This window comes from Ceratotherium simum, chromosome 17 (genome assembly GCF_057802395.1).
Source record: "Ceratotherium simum simum isolate JZ-2026a chromosome 17, ASM5780239v1, whole genome shotgun sequence".
Lineage (NCBI taxonomy): Eukaryota > Metazoa > Chordata > Mammalia > Perissodactyla > Rhinocerotidae > Ceratotherium > Ceratotherium simum.
Window position 1 is genome coordinate 5,597,485 of NC_141916.1, and position 20,947 is coordinate 5,618,431.

Sequence of the window (20,947 nt, forward strand, 5' to 3'; positions counted from 1 at the left end):
TTTTTTTTTCCCCAAAGCCCCAATAGATAGTTGTACGTCATAGTTGCACATCCTTCTAGTTGCTGTATGTGGGACGCGGCCTCAGCATGGCCTGAGAAGCGGTGCATCGATGCGCGCCCGGGATCCGAACCCAAGCCGCGAGTAGCGGAGCGTGTGCACTTAACTGCTAAGCCACGGGGCCGGCCCCTAAAAGACTTTTTCTCTCTTTTGCATTTGGCATAATTTGGTATAACTCTGCTGTATGCGTGAGCGCTTTGATAAGATATTTTTAAATGAAAGACGTATTTGATGGTGAGTGACAACATTACACTTTTCTTTAAACTTTCAAATAACAGGACTTTTCATACAAAATATTTTCTAAAAAATTACTTTAATAGTTTTATTATTAGTCTTATGGCCAAATGAGGAAACTGAGGCCCAAAGACGTTAACTAAACTAAACCCAAATCAGTGGGTCATAGCAAGTACAGTTCTCTGCCTGATCCGTGTTTCAAGCTTAGATAGTATTCCCAGAGGATACTGATGCACCTGTTGTGAAGTTAAAATGTAGGCAAATTGAAGTTAGATTATAAAAATCAATACCCAAAGAATCTATGAGTTGCAAACCCAAAACAAACACTGCAATTACTTTTGATTCTAATTTAAGTCTGTAGCTTTAAACATATGTCAATGTTTACTTTATTTTTCTAGATTTTCAAATGATTAAAATATTTTATCATAATAAAATATTTTATCATCATAAAATATCTTCAGAATAAATCACCGAAACGCAAGTGCCACAAACAGCAGGGGTTTTATCTGTCTTGTTCACTGAAGTATCCCCAGTGCTTAGAACAGTGACTGACACATAGTAACCACTCAATAAATATTTATTGAATGGATGAACTCTTTGTATTTTGACTCAAATTTGTATTTAACCATTTAAAAGGAAAAATTCATCTTGAAAACCCTAAGGAAAGTTCCTTATGGTGTGTTTTCCTCGTTCAACTTTCTGTTGGATTTTGCATCCTTGTTTTTCTTCCCTGGGGTTGCTCAGAGCCCTATTTTTTAGATCACCACAAGCCAGGGAACTCTGCGCATCTCTTTTTTTTTTTTTTTTTTTTTTTAAAGATTTTATTTATTCAGTTTTTTCCCCCCAAAGCCCCAGTAGATAGTTGTATGTCATAGGTTCACATCCTTCTAGTTGCTGTACGTGGGACTCGGCCTCGCATTGCACGGAGAAGTGGTGCCTCGGGGCACTCCCGGGATCCGAACCCGGGCCGCCAGCATCAGAGCGCGCGCACTTAACCGCTAAGCCACGGAGCCGGCCCTCTGCGCATCTCTTTACTTCTGTTGACTTAAAGGCCATGTTAGCAAATCACACACTTTATGTGAGCACCCCAAACCCTCCAGAAGTGTCCCCTGATGACTGGAGCATGTGAACCTGTCCTCATAATTTAACCAGATTCATAAAGGGTTTGCTTTTAGCACTTCTGAAAACATGGACAAACTAGTAACTGTTCTTTACTGAGTTTTCCGCACATATAATAAGACATTTTTTTGATGTTTAACATTCAAGATATGTTTTGAAATTTGACAATGCTGATAAACAGAAATGAAGATGAGTTTACTTATAAGCATCTTCCCTTCATTCCAAGATTCTGAAAGCTAAAATAAAACTGAAGTGCCTTTTTAAAAGAATTAGGTGGGCTGCAAAGTGGAGGCCAAATAAGGTCCAGGAAAAAAGATACACCTGGAAAATGATAGTTTAGATGATGACACGTGATGAGGAAGATTCTAGAAGTTCTATCTTTAAGTATCCTTTCAGGTTCTTCCATCTTTTTATGTCTCAGGGCGACTATTGGCCTACCCATCCATGCAAAAGATTCATGAGAAAGATAAATAAAATTTTATAATTGAACAAAGTGAAAATGCATTGGAAGAGTTAATAATTGAAAGAAATTACTTGTCAGATCATTCGCTTCCTTCTGAAATGGAAATCCCTACAACGGACTTTTGTGTTTGTAAATTGGCATTTTCATATATAAGATTTCACTGAACCAAGGCTTTCAATAGGGACAGTCTTTCTTTGGAACTTCAGGCACAATTTTGGTTTTCTCTCTCTTTTTGTTTTTGTTAAGATATCTGTATTTCCTTCTCATTGTTTAATTGGTTATTTGCCGTGCTCAGATCTCCAGATTCAGGAGAACCGAAATCCACATTATTTTGAGAATGGCACAGTAAGGAACACTGACAATGCCAAAGCCTTGAGAGGGTTTTGGTTGCCAAGCTCGTTAAGAAGATTGTATGACCAGGTTGTGTGCAATGCCTTATGAAAAAGAGCAGACCGGTTTCCAGCTCTCTTATTATAAACCTAGGGGAATGGTTTATGAAAATTCTAAAGGGAAAAGATTTTTCTTGGCTTAGTATAGTTTTCCCAAGCTTGGCGGTAACCATAACCTGCCATACAGAAACAAAATGAAGCAAAATTTCATGTGTGTACCTATTAACGATATTTCTTCCTATTCGTAAGCAAGAACTAGAGTCTAGCCGATCAGCTAGATCAGTTTTCCCGGGTGGATATGTTATGATAATCCAATGGATTTTAGGAATTTACATAATAGTCTTTTAGCCAATGACTGGAGCCAATTTTTACCCAATGACTTGTGGGCACTCCACAGCTGGTGGCCTCCTCGCCCTCTCTGTACAGCAACATCATTGGTTCCCACTCTTTGCTTAGTCAACACCTACACAACCCAAGTGATCATTAGATTCACACACAAAAAAGTGACTCCTCTTCAGGAACCGAAACCATTAGATATCAGCCTATCATGAGATTATTTCATCACATTGAACTCTCCCCAAGATACAGATGCTTCTTAATGCATATTAACAAATAACCTGAGAAAATATTAACTTCAATAACTCAGCCCAATGATTGGAGTCTAGTCTGAGTTGTAGAATATTTCCAAAGAAAATATTTTGTCACTTTCAAGCACACAGAATAAAAAGAAACCAGAGGGGTATTACTTATAGGGCTTTCTTTAATGTATTCTGAAATGTTGATATTTAGCTCTTTTTGGATTATATGGAGTTTGGTGAAGGTGCCCACAAAGTTGCTTTCCCTAATTAATCAATCTATGCTGCCTATTTTCACCTTTAATTTTCAGAGAAAATCTTTTTTTCAAGATAGTGCCAGCTCAGACTATGAACAAAATATCCCAATTCCATATTAGTAGGGTACAAATTAATGAAGGTCATTCATTTTTTTCTCCACCCAGAATGATGTACAAGTTCTGTGAAGAATGCCCAGATGATGAAAACATAGATCGTAACTCCAGTGGAGACATTAGAATGTCAAATTATGAAATGTGAACATTTTTGCTTTGTTCTTTCTGTCTCTTACCAAGATTTCTGTAAAACTGGAATTGACTGGATAAACTGTTTCTCCACACTTTCTTTTTCTTTAGTTGTTCAAGTTGGTTTCCCATGTCTTGGAAAACAAGACGGAGTAGCAGCATTTGAAGTGAATGTGATTGTAATGAATTCTGAAGGCAACGCCATCCTGCAGACGCCTCAAAATGCTATCTTCTTTAAAACGTGTCAACAAGGTAATCAGTGATGGGGATTCAAGAGAAGCCTCTTAAGGCTTCCAGGTGTGATTTGGGCAAAAAATTATAGATAGATACGTAATTTTTTTGTATAAGTGTACCCATACCAGTGGAGGAGGGGCTGGTATAAACAGGGTCCAGTAATAGTACTAAGACATACTTCCTTTGCTTTGACCCCACTCACAATGTTAGGAACTCCAGTACCCCTTCCAAATGCCCTATCTTCTACCTCTCTCCTTCCCCTCCTCCGACACCATCTTTGGGAGTCCTCACCCTCATAGCAAGGCTGCCAGTCATTACTAGAAACTGCCACCTGTCAAAGCAGCACTGCCCATACGCCCTGCCAAAACTGGGTGCTGCTGACTTGCACAGAGGACAGGGTGCCACCGTCATGCCGCCATCTCTGTCAGGCAAAGACACTCACCACCATGCCCTGGATGCCCATTTAAATGTGAGGCCTGGCTCCTTTCCCATCCTGACACAAGCTTTTCCAGCACAGACTCTAAGCTCTGGAGGCTTTCAGTGCTCTAAAGAGGTACCCAAAGGTCGTTCCACCCTCTGAAAGTGAACACTGAGGGCAATATCATTCATTCTATTTCAGTGTGAATTTAAGGAGGTCCAGTAGATTGATGGGTGGGATGAAGGCAGAACAAAGCTCCTTTGCCTTCTTCCGTGAGCCCCCTACTGTTGGAAGTAGGATTGAGAGAGGCAAATCTTAGTTTGATGAAGACTTAGTGAAGTACCAGTGGTATAGAATGAGGAAGAAGTATCGGTATTCGATAAATTATGATAATTGGTGCACTGGGGAAAAAAGTGGCCGCTAACCTCTTCATGCTCGCTGTTAATTCACCCAACATCATTTCAAACGTGTCTATATAAACCTTGTTTCTCTTTGGTGCAGCTGAATGCCCAGGAGGGTGCCGAAATGGAGGCTTTTGTAATGAAAGACGCGTCTGCGAGTGTCCTGATGGATTCTACGGACCTCACTGTGAGAAAGGTAAAGACAGAGCCAGCGCCCCCTGCTGGCTGCCTAAGGAAATGGATGTCACACATGAGACCCACTTGTATTTTGAGCACATCCCCTGAGATTATTTTTCTGGTCACATTATAAGGGTGAAATCTTAAAAAGCCACAGAAGAGCTATTGGAAAGTATTTCTTCTGGGAGTGGTTTTCTGTTAAATCCAATACGTGGTGATGGGGGCAGAGAGCTTGGCACAATGTCTACGTTCTTCATGGCCACTCACCCCCCACCCCCAAAATTCACTATTATGTACACTATGCTTTGGCATAATCTTATGGAAGTTTTGAAATATTTTTCTTCCACTTAAATTGGTTTTAAAAAACTAGTGTTATGATTGATTTAAAAGTATCTACTCCAATTAAAAGTAGCTTGATACACAATTAAGTCTACACCTGAGTTGAAGTTGCTGTAAGGCAAAAAAAGAGGATGAAAATCATTTGTGTAGTAAGTACATCCATTTCAGTGAAATTACTACTAAGAAAGTTGTATGAAAAGAGATAAACAGGAAAATGTGTATTAACCACAAGATGCTTAAATACTAAGCTTATTTGACCAGAGTAGGCAATATATTTTTCATCTTCAAGAAATAAGAATTTTTATTGTTTGCGTTTGTTTTGGAATTAGAAGATCAAGGAAATAGAGCAGGAAAAAATATTTGCAGTCTTCAGAAGACCACATCTTAGTCAAAATGATGATTCTGGGCAAATTGTAATCAGTGATTCAATGGAACAATTCCAAAATTCTCTTCTATGAAATTGGTTAAAAAATAGCCTGATGTACAGCAAAAAAATAATTCTGAATACAGCACACTTGTATCTCTAAAGAGTGACCATTTTAGAATCAACTACAAAGCTTGACAGTGTAGACCTGTTGTATTATTCACATTTCCACAACAGTCCTGCTCCAAAACCCTATTTGGCTTTAATCAGAGTCCTCTCTCCATTAGCCCTGTGCGCACCTCGATGTATGAATGGTGGGCTCTGTGTCACCCCAGGTTTCTGCATCTGCCCCCCTGGATTCTATGGAGTCAGTTGTGATAAAGGTAACAGTTTCTTTTTAAAAACAAGGTTCTTTTTACTTTTTAAATGTTTGATTAAAAGAAGTATATTTAATATATCATCACTTTTTGTAACAGCTCTGTAAATAAGTTGTGTTATTTAGCTGGCTGCTATCATAACTTTAACCCCAAATTTTAGTGGAGCTTAACACAGTAGAAGTTTCTTTACACTCACAGAATGCTCCAGTGTGGGAACACCTGGTTAGTGGACATGCAGCTCTTCCCCATGCAGTGACTCAGGGGCCCAGGTGCCTTCCATCTGGGGCCTTGCCTAGAGCTTTGGAGTTCTCTGGATCCAGCCAATAAGCAGAGAGAGAGACTGGAGTAGGCAAACTGCTTTGGAAAAAAAAAAAAAAAAAGAAAGCCCTGGTCCAGAAGTGACCCACAAAACTTCTACGCCTATTCCGTGGGTGGGAATTAGCCTCGTGGTCCTACCTAGATGCAGGATGGAGAAATGTCATCCCTGGCTGGACAGCTGTCTCCCACTAACAACTTTATGGGAGGGGAGCATGGATTTTTGTGAACAGCTAGCTGTCCCTGCCACGTAGGGTTTTGGTATGTCCTAAATCAGTTTTATGGGTGAGCTTCTAAGACTGAAATGAACCAACCTGCTCCAAATTGCCTGCCTACAAGTTCACTGACCCACACTTCAATGCTCTGCTCACAGATCACACCCCTGTGAGATCAGGTTCCTTCTTCCTATGATATAGCATCATAGCCCGATTTTACTCTCAGAAAATGGGTTCAAACTGGGCTCTAAAGTATTATTGAAGGATTCATACTCTTTACAAGTACCCATCTATTTTGCCCAGCTCACATCTTTCATGGAAAAAAAAATAATATCCTGCAAAGTGTATATATTGAATGAAATTATCCTTGTGTCAAAAATGCTAATGACATGAGTAGAGAACTGTTTTCTAAAATAAATATATACCTCTAAATAAAACAATTTGTTATTTTTGAGAAGTGTCTCTTTAGTGATAATGCAGTTAGCACCAAATAAGATTGAAATGGGCAAGTTAGAAGTAAAAGCTAAAGGAAAGAGCCCTTAGCATAAGTCAGAATAATAATTTAAGGTTGTCTGCTATTTTATGATACACAAAGTACTTTCATACAATTATCTGGCTTTACTCTCAACAACCTTTTGAGATATGTAGTTTTATCTGTCTCATTCCTAGATAAGCAAAATGAGGTTTATCGAGCGTGGGCAGGTTGAGCCACATTCACATCTTCCGCTGTGCCATGTTGCCACTCAGGCTGCCTGTGTCTCCACGAGTGACTCTGCATCTGGGCAGATAACTTCATCTCTCTGTGGGTCATGCTTTTCTCATCCCTAAACTGGAAATTAAGCTGTTTATCCCTAGTTCCTCACCCCCAAGCTAATGGAGATAATATGTGAGAGCATTTCTGCCTTTTATTTTTAAGTGATCCTTTAAAACTATGCATTGGATTAAAAACAATTTTTAAAATTTGTATTCATAAAGATGAAGCACTAATGACACATAATAATTAACAGCTGGTGAGTAAAATTCTTTGTTATGAAGCTTCTTTTTATTGGTTTAAATTTAGCATTCAGCATCTCTGCTATTTCAAAATTGGGCAATTCTTGAAGCAGAATTATCTCATTATCTCAAAACTATTAGGAAATAGGTCAAATCCTTCAGAGATTTGGATGAAGAACTCACGTATTAAACAGGCTTAAAGAAACCATTTGTGAGGCCTCCTTACATAGATGTGGCTGTTATTGGTGTAGTTTGCACAAGGGAATGTCACTTGCCATGTATTTCTAATGCTGTGGTGTCACGAACGCTGCATGGTCACCACTGAAGGAAAATATCCATGTGTATTCCAGTACATGTGACATTTTGTAATAGTCTACCTTTCAGATGAAAGATTTTCCTACTTGTTAGGTACCAGTAATTTTTTTTAAATTTTTTTGGAAAGTCTGTTGAATTCCGCTTGGTCTCACTGGAGATCTGGGAACATTAAAAAATAATGCTTTTTACTGTCTCCACAAAAAGATGCATTTATTATCCAGGAGGGAGCATAGAGCTTCTGAAAAATGGTTTAATTAGTTGCACGGAGCTAGCCCTCAGCACAACATAGTTGAAGAAACATTAAAGATTAACTCATTGGCTCTTGGGACCTCTGTTGCCAGCTTCAGGAATTGAGTTGTTCAGCATTGGTCTAGCATACCCTCTGTCCCGGTGAAAGTTACTGAGTGTCTCTGGCTCATTTTCCTAGTCAAGATAACACACAACACACATGTAGAGAAGGTTGGTCAGGACGGTCAAATATTATGCAAATACTAAGAGTGTGGCCAAATTCTGTAAGCAGCTTTGTCATATTCTCTTACTTGCAGTTAAGCTCCCAGGTTCGTTGCAGTCTACACGTTAGTAAGGGACGGTGCCCAGGGGGCTCCAGCCAAGCAGGCCCTGATCCTGATGTTTTCTCTTCTCTTCTATCATCTCCAGGAGAAACAGGGACCAGTAGGGAGACAGGACTCTCTCACAAAAACAACTGTCCGCCCTAACAATAGCTAAGTAGCAAGGAGGAAGCCCACGGAGCTGGTTCTCCTAAATCCAAACCATAAATCCTAAATCCTAAATCCTAAACCCAAATGCTGCTGCTCCCCTCTACGTCAAGGGGCTTGTTTTGGGCAAAGCAAGTACAGCATTGCCTTAAGCTGGGAGATACTTATGATTTTAAACAAAAAGCTTTATCATTTAAAAAGCATGATATCATAGAACATTCTAGATGGACTTCCTTTTCACAAAGAAAGCATACACTTATAACTTTTGGATTTCCTTTCTGACTTTCCTACTGGAATCTTCAGCTTTTGTTCATCTGTAGGCAACTTTGGCCTGTTTATGTAGGACAAGAACAAATAGGCCATATGACTGGAATTGCTGAGATTCCAGGCTCTTATTTTAACCTCCTTTATAGAATGAGCCAACTTGTCTATTTTTAGATATTTGTTCTCCCCCGTCCCCATTTCTGTCCTCCTTCTATTTTAGGTCCCAGTGAGCAGTGAAATTCCGGAAGTTGACACCAGGAGAGAGGGTTTAGGATGACTCACACGCAGTATGATTACTACCTGGATAATCTAGTTCACTGGATCCCCAGAGTAATCGATGCAAGTTCTTCATCCCCCTGGCCCCTGCAGCTGCTTCCCCACCTATGGGGTCTCACGAGGGTCGACTGTCTGTCTTTTCCTGAATACAATTACTCTTTCCTCCAAATGTCATAAAAGTCTATTTTTTAAAAATTCCTAGTGGGGCCAGCCTGCTGGCGCAAGCGGTTAAGTGCGCGAGCTCCACTTCGGCGGCCTGGGGTTCGCAGGTTCGGATCCCGGGCACACACCAACGCACCGTTTGTCAAGCCATGCTGTGGTGGCGTCCCATATAAAGTGGAGGAAGATGGGCACGGATGTTAGCTCAGGGCCAATCTTCCTCAAGAATAAAGGGGAGGATTGGCATCGGGTGTTAGCTCAGGGCTAGTCCTCCTCACATACACAAAAAAATTCCTGTTACATAAGATGAATCTCTGTTCTTATTCTGAAAAAAAGTTGCTTTCTCCTTTGTTAGAACCTAATATTTATGACTTCTCTCCCTTTTATCTATTCCAAAGTAAGTTTTCTCATTTTTACTCTTATCTTAAAAAAATATTTTGGGGAGTTTATAGTGTTTTTCTCCTTTTAAGGGCATAGATATTTACAAGAAAATTAAAAAAATAATTTTTTTACACACCGTGCCTTTTTTCACTAAGATATAAACTCCAAAGAATGGGCACTATATACAATGTGTGTGGTGTCCTATTATGTTGTTGGAATCCGCAGATGGCTGAGTGATTGGTTACAATTCTTATATTTGTAAAGCGGCTTACTTGACTAAATAACTAAATGGGCAAGTAGTGGGTGCTTCAGAGTGTCACCTAAGTTTCTGTGAGGTGTTGTGTTCTTTTCAGATTTACCCTCCTGTCTAATGCGATACCTTGTTGTTCATCCTAACAGCCAACTGCTCGACTACCTGCTCTAATGGAGGCACCTGCTTCTACCCTGGGAAGTGTATTTGCCCTCCAGGCCTAGAGGGAGACCAGTGCGAAATAAGTGAGTACTGACCTGGATTCTGTTTGTTTTCTGGGGACCTTAGAGACTCCGTCTAACCCTTCCTTTCATCACTGAGGAATCTGATGCCCAGAGACAATGAATAGCTTGTCTAAGATCTCAGGCCAGTGGTTTCTTTTCACCATATTCAGCTGCCATTCCTTTTCGCTAAAGGTGGGGCAAATAGTGACAGAGCTCAGCTCCCGTGACTCAGAGCAGGTGCTCTCTGACTTGGTGAGGTCTGGGTTTGGGTTATTCTGCAAGGTGTGTTGTTTCTTGTTAGTGATTTCGTCCCCTTCTCATTGTGCAGAGCCCATAGTTTCAGCCTACAAATGTCGACCAGAGCTTTGGGACAGCTGGGGTTTTGTCACCTACCTGCAGGCACAGAGAGTTTTTCTCTCACTGCCACATCTCCTAAACTAGACTGGATCTCATAACCCACCTAAGAGAAAAGGATAGACTCAAGAAAAAGGAGGAAAAAAAGTGCACAGCAATAAAAAAGAACAAACGAATAGCACACACAGCAACATAAACGGATAGTAAAGACGTAAAGTTAAAGGAGCTAGACACAAACAAGTGCATCCTGCATGATTCCATTTTTATGACGTTCAAGAACAGGCAAAGCTAATGGATTATGGTAGAAACCAGAATAGTGGTTGGGGGCACAAAAGAACTTTATGGGGTGCCAAAATGCACTATATCTTGGTTGACGAAGTCTCACATGAGTGTTGATTTATGTAAAAAAAAATAATAATTGAGCTGTAAACCTAAGATGGGCACATGTTATGCCTTCACTATATGTTTGTCATGCTTCAATACAAAAAATTAAAATTTAAGGGTGGAATGTGGTAGATAATCATTGTTCTGGGAATCAGGATATCAAACTGCCTGCCCTGGCTCTGCCACCTACCAGCCGTGTAACGCTCAGCATGTCACTGAAGCTCTCTATTAAATTCAGAAATAAGCCAACCCCGTCCTAGACTGCTTTCGGATCCAGAAGACAGATAACACCAAAGCTCACTCGGGAAGGAGCAAAAGGAATGTGAGCTGAGGGTGCCATGTCCCCGCCTTTCTGGAAGTTCTGGAACATAGCATTTTCATTTCCAGCTGTATTGTATCTATAAAACACCCTTATGTTGGTACAGCCATAGTTTCTGAAGTTGTAGTGGGTTCAAAATTACATAATACTGACTTCCTGTTTTCACTTTCAACCTCTAATTTATTTGTGGGTTTTTATACTTTAATAAGTAGTACATGAAGTAACCAATTTTTATAGAGTTCAAATGAAATATGTCTGAAGTTTCCATAGAACACGTAATTAATTGTCAGGATGTGGTTTCTGTTCTTATTAATTACCCTGCCCTGAAAAAGATATCTCTGAACTAACACCCCTCAGTTTTCTCCCCGTACTTACTCTCCAACTTTGCATACTTAGTTGGTTCATGTTTATGAATCTTTGTTCATGGGCTCATTTCTCCTCCTGTAAGTCCACACTTTCATGCCCTTAGGTTTATGACCTTTCCATTGGCAGAGACAGTATTTTCTGTTCCTAGTTTTTTCCCCCTAAACTGCACCAATAATGTGGGCCTTTGAAAGCTCCAAATTATCCCTGTCACAAGTTATACTCAGATCCTTTCAGGAAATTTCCTGTTTCTATTACAGGAACCACATTACCAGGAAAATATGGAAATGGGTCTTGAGTTGAAAAGGGCCTTAAGTGTAATAGAGACACAAAGTTGAATTATGTGTTCTTATTTTTAAGTTGAGATATAACTCATATACCATAAAATTTACCATTTTAAAGTATATGATTCAGTATATTCACAATTGTATAGCATCACTTCTATCTAATTCCAGAACATGTCATCAACTCCAAAAGAAACCCCGTACCCGTTACCAGTCACCCCTCATTCCCCTCTCCCCAAGACCCTGGAAACCACTAATTACTTTCTGTCTCTTTAGATTTGCCTATTCTGGACATGTCATCTAAATAAAATCATAGACTATATGGCTTTTTGTGTCTGACGACTTTCACTTTGCATGATGTTTTCAAGGTTCGTCCATGTTGTAGCATATATCATTACTTCCTTTTAATTGCTGAATAATATTCCATTGTATGGATATACCAACCACATTTTGTTTATCCATTCATCTGTTGATGGACATTTGGGTTGTTTCCACTTTGAAGCTATTATGAATCATGCTGCTATGAACATTCGTGTATGAGTTTTTGTGGGAACATATGTTTTCAGTTCTCTTGAGTACATACCTAGGAGTGGAGTTGCTGGACCATGTGGTGACTCTATGTTTAATTTTTTGAGGAAATGCCAAACTGTTCTTCAAAGCGCCTGCACCATTTTACGTTTCCACCAGCAATGTTCAAGGGTTCCAATTTCTCCATATCCTTGCCAACGCTATGATTATCTGTCTTTTTTTTTACGAAATATGTATTCTGATGTTATTTATATTTTTATTTCTCCTGGCCTTTACCAGGACTGGTATCTTCTCAAACTTCGTTCTGACTTGATTATGAGACACACCTGCAGGCTAACAAATGCAACCACAGTTAGAGGTCTCTGGACATATGTAGCACACGTTGATCTTGTTATTTAAGGTTCATAGATTTCCCACGAATCTGAATGAACCTCCAGTTAAAAAGACCACACAAATTATTTATATTGTGTTATAAATCGGTTTTTAAAATAACTTAATGGGTTCTTATTATTATGAGTTCTCTGTATAAAAAGTTCTCTGTAAAAAATTTAGAATATTGGATAAAACAATTAAAAATCATCCATAATCCTGAGACCCAGAGATGATGGCTGTTGGCACTTATTGTGAACCGTTTTTATCTTTTTTCTCTGGGAAGCAGAGTCGCAGATTTAAGTGGTCCCACAGTGCTATGGGTGGAGGAGGTTTTGTGTCTTTATACTGTGAATGCCTGCCTGATTGTTCTCACTGGACTCGTCCGCTGGTTGTAGTAAAAATGCTAACTGCTCAAACTTAGTCAGATCTGTTTGTCTTCAGGCAAGACCTAGTCTCTTTCAGGTAAAAATGTGTAATCTCTCAAGTTGACTCAGTTTTCCACTCTCCAGTGGAGAGAATTTGGTTGCAAAATATTTTCAGGAAAAGGAAGTCAAAATTAAAGACACTTGTAGGATTCTGAATTTTAAAACTATCAGATCTTTATGAGGTTTTGGCTTCGTGAGGTTTGCAGTAGGAATGGCCTTCTGGCAGTCACCTGCATCACATGTTATGTGGCAGCCAGGAGAGAAGGTCCTCCTTCCTGGCTGCAGAGAACCAGAGGGTCCTCACTTGCTGCCTGCCAAGAAAACAAAAAGACCCGTGGAGCCTATGAGAAGGTTCTCTCCGCCAGTCATTCTCTGCATTATCCCTGTTACCACGTTCTCCTCTCAAAGAACAGGGGGAAACTTGGGGGCTCACCACATGTTTCACAATAAGTACTCTTTCTTTTCTGCCATATAATTATTGTCCCACATCGCGCTTCCTTGAAAAACCCCAGTGCACTGCAGAGTCCTGTGATCTCATCCAGTTTTGTGCCTGTGAGGGGGTCAGATGTTTCTTTGATGCAAATGGAAATTCAGAGTTAGGTATTCCTTTCCTTTAGGTAAGAGTTGGGATCTTGACCAAATAGTAAATGGTTTTCTTTGTATCCAAACCTAGCAAAAGGGATTTTTTTGGATTTTTAATGGTCAATGAAAATATGGTATTCTATTAGTATTAAGGTTGTTTTAATACCTGTTTCTAGAACACTCCTGCATCCGAAAAACCTAAAGGTCTAATGGATTCCAGGTTTTCAAGAGACTCTAACCTCTCAATCTTATGTCTATATTGTCTCCATGATGACTAAATGCTACTTTGGTCAATATATATGAAGAAAGTCCTTTTGGATAAGTAAAAAGAGAAGTAAAGCTTTTTTAGCAAAATGATTTTCATATGGAATCACTCCATGTTTGTCAAGCATAGTGCTTGCTGGTGAAACATATAGTAGTTCACTTCTTTCAGTGCTTCGTTTGACCATAAAAAGAAGAGGTTAGAGATTGAACGGTGAGTTGTTTTAGGATAAAGATTTCATTTCTTCTTCTTGTGTATCGAGGCCTCTGTAATGAGTGTTTTGCTAAAGTGAAAAAAAGGAAAAGAACAACAACAACAAAATCCAGAATCTTCCATGACCAAAATCTGATGGCTATTTGCTCTCTTTGGAACATCATTATGCCAGTTGCGGGATGTGGTTTAAGCTCTGGGTGAACAGTCCTTTATCTTCTACTTCTTCAAAAAATTCAGCCTTGGGATGGCAAATTCTAGATTGCAGAGGGAGTTCTGGAGTAAGAAAGAAGAAAATTATTATATAATTTTTACATCTAAGGTCCTATTCGAGCCCTAAAATCCTGTGATTCAAAGATCTGTGAAAACATTAGCAATACTCAAGATAAAGGAAAAGAATGATGTTTCATTAGGATCTAAGACATTTCAGAAAAATGCATAGGCCTGGTGTCAGGCCCCTTTTGAGCCGCACCTCGTATCCTTCTCAGCCAACCTTCACTCCAGCCACTGCTGCGACAACCTGTTTGGCACAGGCGTAACTTGACTCACCTCATCTTAGCTACTCCACACTTCTCTTGCTTTCCACCTAGAGACTCCTCTGAGTCCTAAAAAAAATACAGCCTGTACTCACACAGTCGCAGAATGGAAGTGCGAGGAAGTGACCCCATGACCAGTGGGAGGCAGGTGCTGATGAATAAACGCTCCCCTCTCCCTTCTTGCAGACAACGTGCAAGTGCGGTCTATGTGGCTCCTCAGAGGGACCCTGTGGACAGAGGCCGGTTGCCCGCAGTGATGACCAACACACAAACATACTTTTGTGTTGGCTTTCCCTCCTTCCCTGTTTCGCTCTTCCCGTCCCCCCACTCCTATTTCCTAGGATCACTTCCCCGAATAAGCTATTTGCATGCAGGCCCTGCTTTCTGGAGAATCCTAGGCTAACTCAGGTGTCATCAGGTACAGATGTGGGCCTGCTTTCAGAAAAAGTGATATTCACAATCAAAACTCAGAGAAAAGATCATTTGGAGGGTCATTCATATCTTAACTTTTAGTATATCTTAAATTACAAGTGTTTATGAGTCAGTTAAAATATTATTCTGTTTATAAAAAAGTAACGTAAATACAGCATTTGGGTAACACATTTATTGTACAAGATATATATCTGAAATCATAAGTAAAACCACTAGCCTATTTGTTCCAAAAACGAAACCCAAACAGTATCAAAGCCAGAATAGATCTGAAATAAGTGGAAATACTGCCATTTAGAAACATTTATCCTCTCAAAGCCTTGCGACTCCTTTGAAAAATGTGCTTACCTCTGAAGGAAGCGCTGAGTTCCTTGCTTATTTGCATTCTTCTCTGTTTCAGGCAAATGCCCACAGCCCTGTCGAAATGGGGGTAAATGCGTTGGTAAAAGCAAGTGTAAGTGCCCCAAAGGTTACCAAGGAGACCTCTGCTCAAAGCGTAAGTGTTCCTACATGTAATCAGCCTGGGTTACGGGATAATTAAATGAGCCGCTGTCTCTTACTCTGTAACTGCTGTACCTACTGCATGTGGCCAAGGCATCACAATCAACCTTTCTTCACTGACGTGAATGTTTCCTTTAGGTAGACCAGAGATGCTGTATGAAATCCGTACGTGTAAAAACACTTAGACACTTTCACATGCACAACTGAACTTTTTAACTATTAGGAGTTTTCTTAAGGAAAATAAAATTCCATTGCCCAGCAGTTTCAAAGTCCTACTGAGTGTCTTTTGTGAATGAGAAGCATCATTAAGATCCCTCTCAGGACTTTTTCAAAAAGTCCAAAACCAGTTTATAACTGGAGATTGACTTAGAAAAAAAATTAGGGGGTGACGCCAAAACTAAGACTTTCTAAAGAACTGCAGGAAAAGCAGCTGTGTGATTCTGTTGAAAAATGAAAGCCCAGGAAACGTTCTTTTTATCTCCTTTGAATCTAGCTGTCTGCGAGCCTGGCTGCGGTGCGCACGGAACCTGCCGTGAACCCAACCGCTGCCAGTGTCAGGAAGGCTGGCATGGAAGACACTGCAATAAAAGTGAGTGGACCCGCGGCGGGGCCAGCCTCCTTCACCTCTGTTTCTTGGCTCCAAAGGCTAATAGACAACCCGTAACTCAGCCCTGCTTCTATTTCATTAAATGCCTCTTCTCGCCTTTGCTTCCCCCCGCCCCCCACAACTCTCTAAACTTTAGTCTAAGTTTTAGCGTGTTGAGAGGCATGCATCATTGTAAATATCGCCACATCTGTAAAATAGCACCACAAATATTTTCTACGTTGAAATAGTTAATACAGGTTGATTTGATAATACAGTATGTCAACTATGAAAGAAATAGGAAGTGAAAGTAAGATTTAAGTCAGATGTAAAATCAGTATCTACTTGGCTCTGATTTTATCATTCAAGATTTATCAAGACCATCTAAAACAGGAAGAATTTTGATCTTTAAAATCTTTAAATTGTATTGGTTATGGTATATTTTAGACGGGTTTATTGTGAGAGAAAGAAAAAGTCTATGAAGTATGGGAGAGATGTTATAATGGAGTTGCATTTTTTCAAATTTACTGACGACCAAAAATGAACTAGTTATTTAGATAATAAACCATTGGCCTGTTTTACACACAAAATGAAACTTGGTAAATTCAACCATTTTGTTTTGATTGGTCTCTCTGTGCCATGAGCATGAATCGGGCACTGGGGACACCAAACAGAGAAAGAAGTCCCTGCCTCTCGGCGCCCAGGTTCTAGTGGGAGGGACAGTCGATTAGCAGGTGAACAAGATAAGCGGTGCAGTTGCTGTACATCTGAAGCCGGAACTCAGAATCCTAAGCATGGGCCCACTGTCCACTATCCTTTAAGGAAAGGAAGCCTTCAATTATACAACACCCCTCGACCAGATTGTGTTTATCATAGTGTGGTTCCAAAATAATGGACGCAAATTGAACAAATCACATACGCATCAGATGTTTTTCTAGATCGGTGGTCATCCGAAGTGCATGCCAGCTAGTGAGTGTGGAAATGACCAGCTGGGGTGCTGAGGGAAAATATTAGTTCTAAATATTCTTTATATTTTATATTATTTTATTTACACTTGTATAAATATATAAGTACTACATAAATGTTTCTATATCTCAATCTCTAATTTCCTATTTTTGTGCATATTTTATAATGTTCACATTATATTATTCTGATATATATATAATTCATTTATGTGTAGGTATACATGTTTGTTTATTTGTTTATTTTAAGGTAGATTAGCATCTGGTCTAGGCTATACCTCGCCATTAGTTTGAGTCTTTTTCATGGATTTGAGTCTTTTTCACCCGCTGAATTGACTGGATGGTAGATTGAATGGGCTTCAGGTGGTCATAGCTTAAATGCAGCTTCTCTGGAAAACAGCTCCTTTATCCAGGCGGTAATGGTCGAATGGTGTCCCTGCTAGAACGTACTCAGGGGGAAACCTTCTTTGGACTAAAAGATTGATAGAAAACTAACCATTTCTGGAGCCATTTTGGAAAAGAGTAAACCAAACCTTTTATGCCACCTTTAACTCAGGATTCAAACCCTGAGGCTTGTCCCAAAATCAAAGTAACTTTCCAGAAGTCCTCGGGCCTAGGGACAAACTGAGGTCAGGCCCTACAAAGGTCTTCTAAGACTCACGTTTGGGGCCTGATGACCAAGAGTGATGGGAGGAGAGTGCAAGGGGCACTGTTACTGCTGATACGCCCACTCACTCTTCCACAAAGAGGGCAAGTCAGGGGCCGTCGTGTAGTGTAGATGAGCAACTCAGACAGGTCTGCCAGCCCCCAGGAGCATCCCTGCTTGAAGACTATGCTGCTGAAGCTTTTGTCCTCAGTATACCTCCTTCAGGTCAAGGCATTGCATGTCTAGAAGATGCCTTGGTGCTTGATTAAAATCCAAACGTGTTTTCCAGGAGAGGCCACCCAGCCATTTTGTGCGTCAGCTAAGAGAAGCAGACTGAAGCATGGGGTTTATTTTGACTAGAGGGAGATCATGAGGAACTTGGAGGTGCAGAGTTCTGCTAGAACAGACTCCCAGTGGGGTGACACGTTGGGAGGTCCCAGGCACCCAGACGTCTTAGTGGGGAGGAGAATCCTGGAGACAGACTTCTCTGCATCGGCTCCCCCTCAACAGCGGGAGGTTTGGGTGGCGGGGCAGGCAGCAGGGTAGGGATTTACTCCAGCGCTTTGTTGGCTCACGTTTTGGCCATTCCGTGAGCTTCTAACCTACGTACTGACAGTTCAGAGAAACACATTTGGGAGCAAAGTATTCTGTTCTCAGTAGTTATTTAGTGGCATGCTTGCATTTAAAAACCACAAAGAATAAATGAAATGCTGAACTTGACTCTAACGCACAGGAAGATGGAGGCAGATTTTTAAAATGTGATTACTGAGGCCAGCCCACTGGTGTAGCGGTTAAGTTTGCACGCTCTGCTTTAGCGACCCAGGGTTCACAGGTTCGGATCCCCGGCGCGGACCTATGCACTGCTTATCAGGCCTTGCTGTGGTGGCGTCCCATATAAAGTAGAGGAAGATGGGGCTGGCCCCGTGGCTTAGTGGTTAAGTGCGCGCGCTCTGCTACTGGCGGCCTGGGTTCGGATCCTGGGCGTGCACCGACGCACCGCTTCTCAGGCCATGCTGAGGCCACGTCCCACATACAGCAACTAGAAGGATGTGCAGCTATGACATACAACTATCTACTGGGGCTTTGAGGGAAAAAAAGGAGGAGGATTGGCAATAGATGTTAGCTCAGAGCTGGTCTTCCTCAGCAAAAAGAGGAGGATTAGCATGGATGTTAGCTCAGGGCTGATCTGCCTCACAAAAAAATAAATAAATAAATAAAGTAGAGGAAGATGGGCATGGATGTTAGCCCAGGGCTGATCTTCCTCAGCAAAAAGAGGAGGATTGGCAACAGATGTTAGCTCAGAGCTAATCTGCCTCGAAAAATAAATAAATAAATAAAATGTGATTACTATCTCAGATCAGTTCTAGGAAATCAGTAGAAATGAGTCAGTGCCCTGAGCACCTCCAAAGGTTCGCAAGCAGGAGGAAAGGAGATCTCAAGTTGTGTTAACTTAGTGTTACACTCCACTTACAACTGAGCTGGAAATATGAAACTCACAAATCCCCATTGATAAGGAGTCAGTTCAAATCATAACCCTTCTCTAACATGTATAATGGAAGTCCTGAATTCTTAGAAGATTCCTATCTTGCTTAAATGCAAGAGTCACAGCTGATCATGAGATCTATATGAAAAGTTATATTGAATCAGAGCAATATCATCGAGGCTGGTTTTGCAATGCAGGGAAAAGGATCAATATCAAATCCTCTGCAGAAGCACCCCGCATTCGAGACCCCAGTGCTAGATCCCTACCAGCCCTTGGATGGAGAATATCCTTCCATTCAATCACATTCATCCAAACTTTGCATCAAGAGTTTCTGCATGGCCAAAATATATAGTGAGTCAGAGATTCGATGGAAGCCAGATTTCATGAGTTAGTAAAATGGGTTTCTTTTAACAGAGATCTTGAAGCTGTCACATCTCTTCATTCAGGTAGCTTTTTGTGGTCGCTGTGGTCTTTCACTCTGGGTTGAAAAGGGAAAATGGATTTCATTTGAATGGTTAATCATGAGTCTGAAGAGCCTGTTTTTGTAGTTTCTTTTCTTTTAAGCTGTGAATAATTTTGCAGGGTATGGAGCCAGCCTCGCGCACGCCCCGAGGCCGGCAGGCGCCAGGCTTCGGCAGCACACGCCTGCACTTAAAGAGGCCAAGGAGCGGCGGGATCCACCTGAATCCAATTACGTCTGGTGAACACCGGCATCTGAAACGTTTTAAGTTACACCAAGTTCATAGCCTTTGTTAACCTTTCATGTGCTGAATGTTCACATAATCTTCATTACAGTCAAGAATACTGGCCTGAATTTTATTAGCTTCATTATAAATCACTGAGCTGATATTTACTCTTCCTTTTAAGTGTTCTGAGTAAGCCTGTAGCGTGATGGTATAGATTTTCTTGTTTCAGTGCTTTGGGACAGATTTTATATTATGTCAGTTGATCAGGTTAAAATTTTGTGTTTTCAGTGTGTAGTCAGCAGATAATTTCTAAAATTACAATGCATTCATGGTGTCGAGGGGCTGGGGGTACATTAGAGAAGGTAAATGGAGCAAATATGCGTAAATCACAAGGGTTTAGATGAAGCGGTAAATAGTGCTGAAGTTACAGCATTTCAAATTTTGTCATGTCCTTAGATATTTGTCACATTTTTTAATTGCCCTTATTTTTAAACTCTCAATACAATGTTTTGACTTTACCATGAGTCCAGAGAATTCAGTATTCAAAAAAAGAAAGAAAGAACACTGTGGTAGTGACATTTAAACAGTATAATATATTGTAAACACAATAAAATAGGGAATATAATGTATGAACTTTTGGCATTGGCTTGAAGCAATATAATATATTGTAAACAAAACACATCTCTTACATAAACATTTTATACTATTTGTGTGTATAAAATAAAGGTGCTGCTTTAGTTTTTGGAGTGTTGTATGGAGTTGTCTTTGCACGTGGTATCTTATGGAAATCAAGTTGGTTGCAATTGAGTGGTAGTTGAAACTTTGCAGCACCATAAAACAGAGAAGATACTCCATTCTCGGAGCCTGTCTTAGCTCTCGTGCCTCATCTCTCCCTCCCAGATCCCTGTCTCTACTGCAGCCATGCCATGCGACACTCTGATGTCACTGCCTGCAAAGCTCCTTTTTATGTCAGCTGTCAGCTTAGTTGTCATTTCTTTCGAGAGGTCTTCTCTAACTAGAATGTGTTAAACATCCCATTAGTAGAAGACTTTCTAAGACTTTCTAAAGGTGTCAGAATGTTGCAAATGAAAAGTGCTACCATTTGTTAGAAACCTGCTGGTTATATGTGTTATCTGCCAATCCTGTGAGGCAGGTACCATTATGCCCTTTTACAGATGGAGATAGGAAGCATTTTACCTAAGATCATGCATAATAGGGACAGGTTTCAATCCATGTCATCTGACTCTGAAGACTTAACACTCTGCTATTCTTCCTCTTTCCTT

The 20,947-nt window shown here is 40.4% G+C and overlaps 1 protein-coding gene across 1 annotated transcript in view; it reads left to right on the forward strand.

Moving 5' to 3' along the window:
- WIF1 (Wnt inhibitory factor 1) overlaps positions 1-20,410 on the forward strand; it is a 66,297-nt gene extending 45,887 nt beyond the window's left edge. The window contains exons 4-10 of the mRNA XM_004429370.3: positions 3,449-3,589; positions 4,491-4,586; positions 5,558-5,653; positions 9,681-9,776; positions 15,204-15,299; positions 15,798-15,893; positions 19,561-20,410. Coding sequence (XP_004429427.1) covers positions 3,449-3,589; positions 4,491-4,586; positions 5,558-5,653; positions 9,681-9,776; positions 15,204-15,299; positions 15,798-15,893; positions 19,561-19,682 — 743 coding nt within the window. The 3' untranslated portion in view covers positions 19,683-20,410. The remainder of the gene's footprint in view (positions 1-3,448; positions 3,590-4,490; positions 4,587-5,557; positions 5,654-9,680; positions 9,777-15,203; positions 15,300-15,797; positions 15,894-19,560) is intronic.
- The last annotated feature ends 537 nt before the right edge of the window (positions 20,411-20,947 follow it).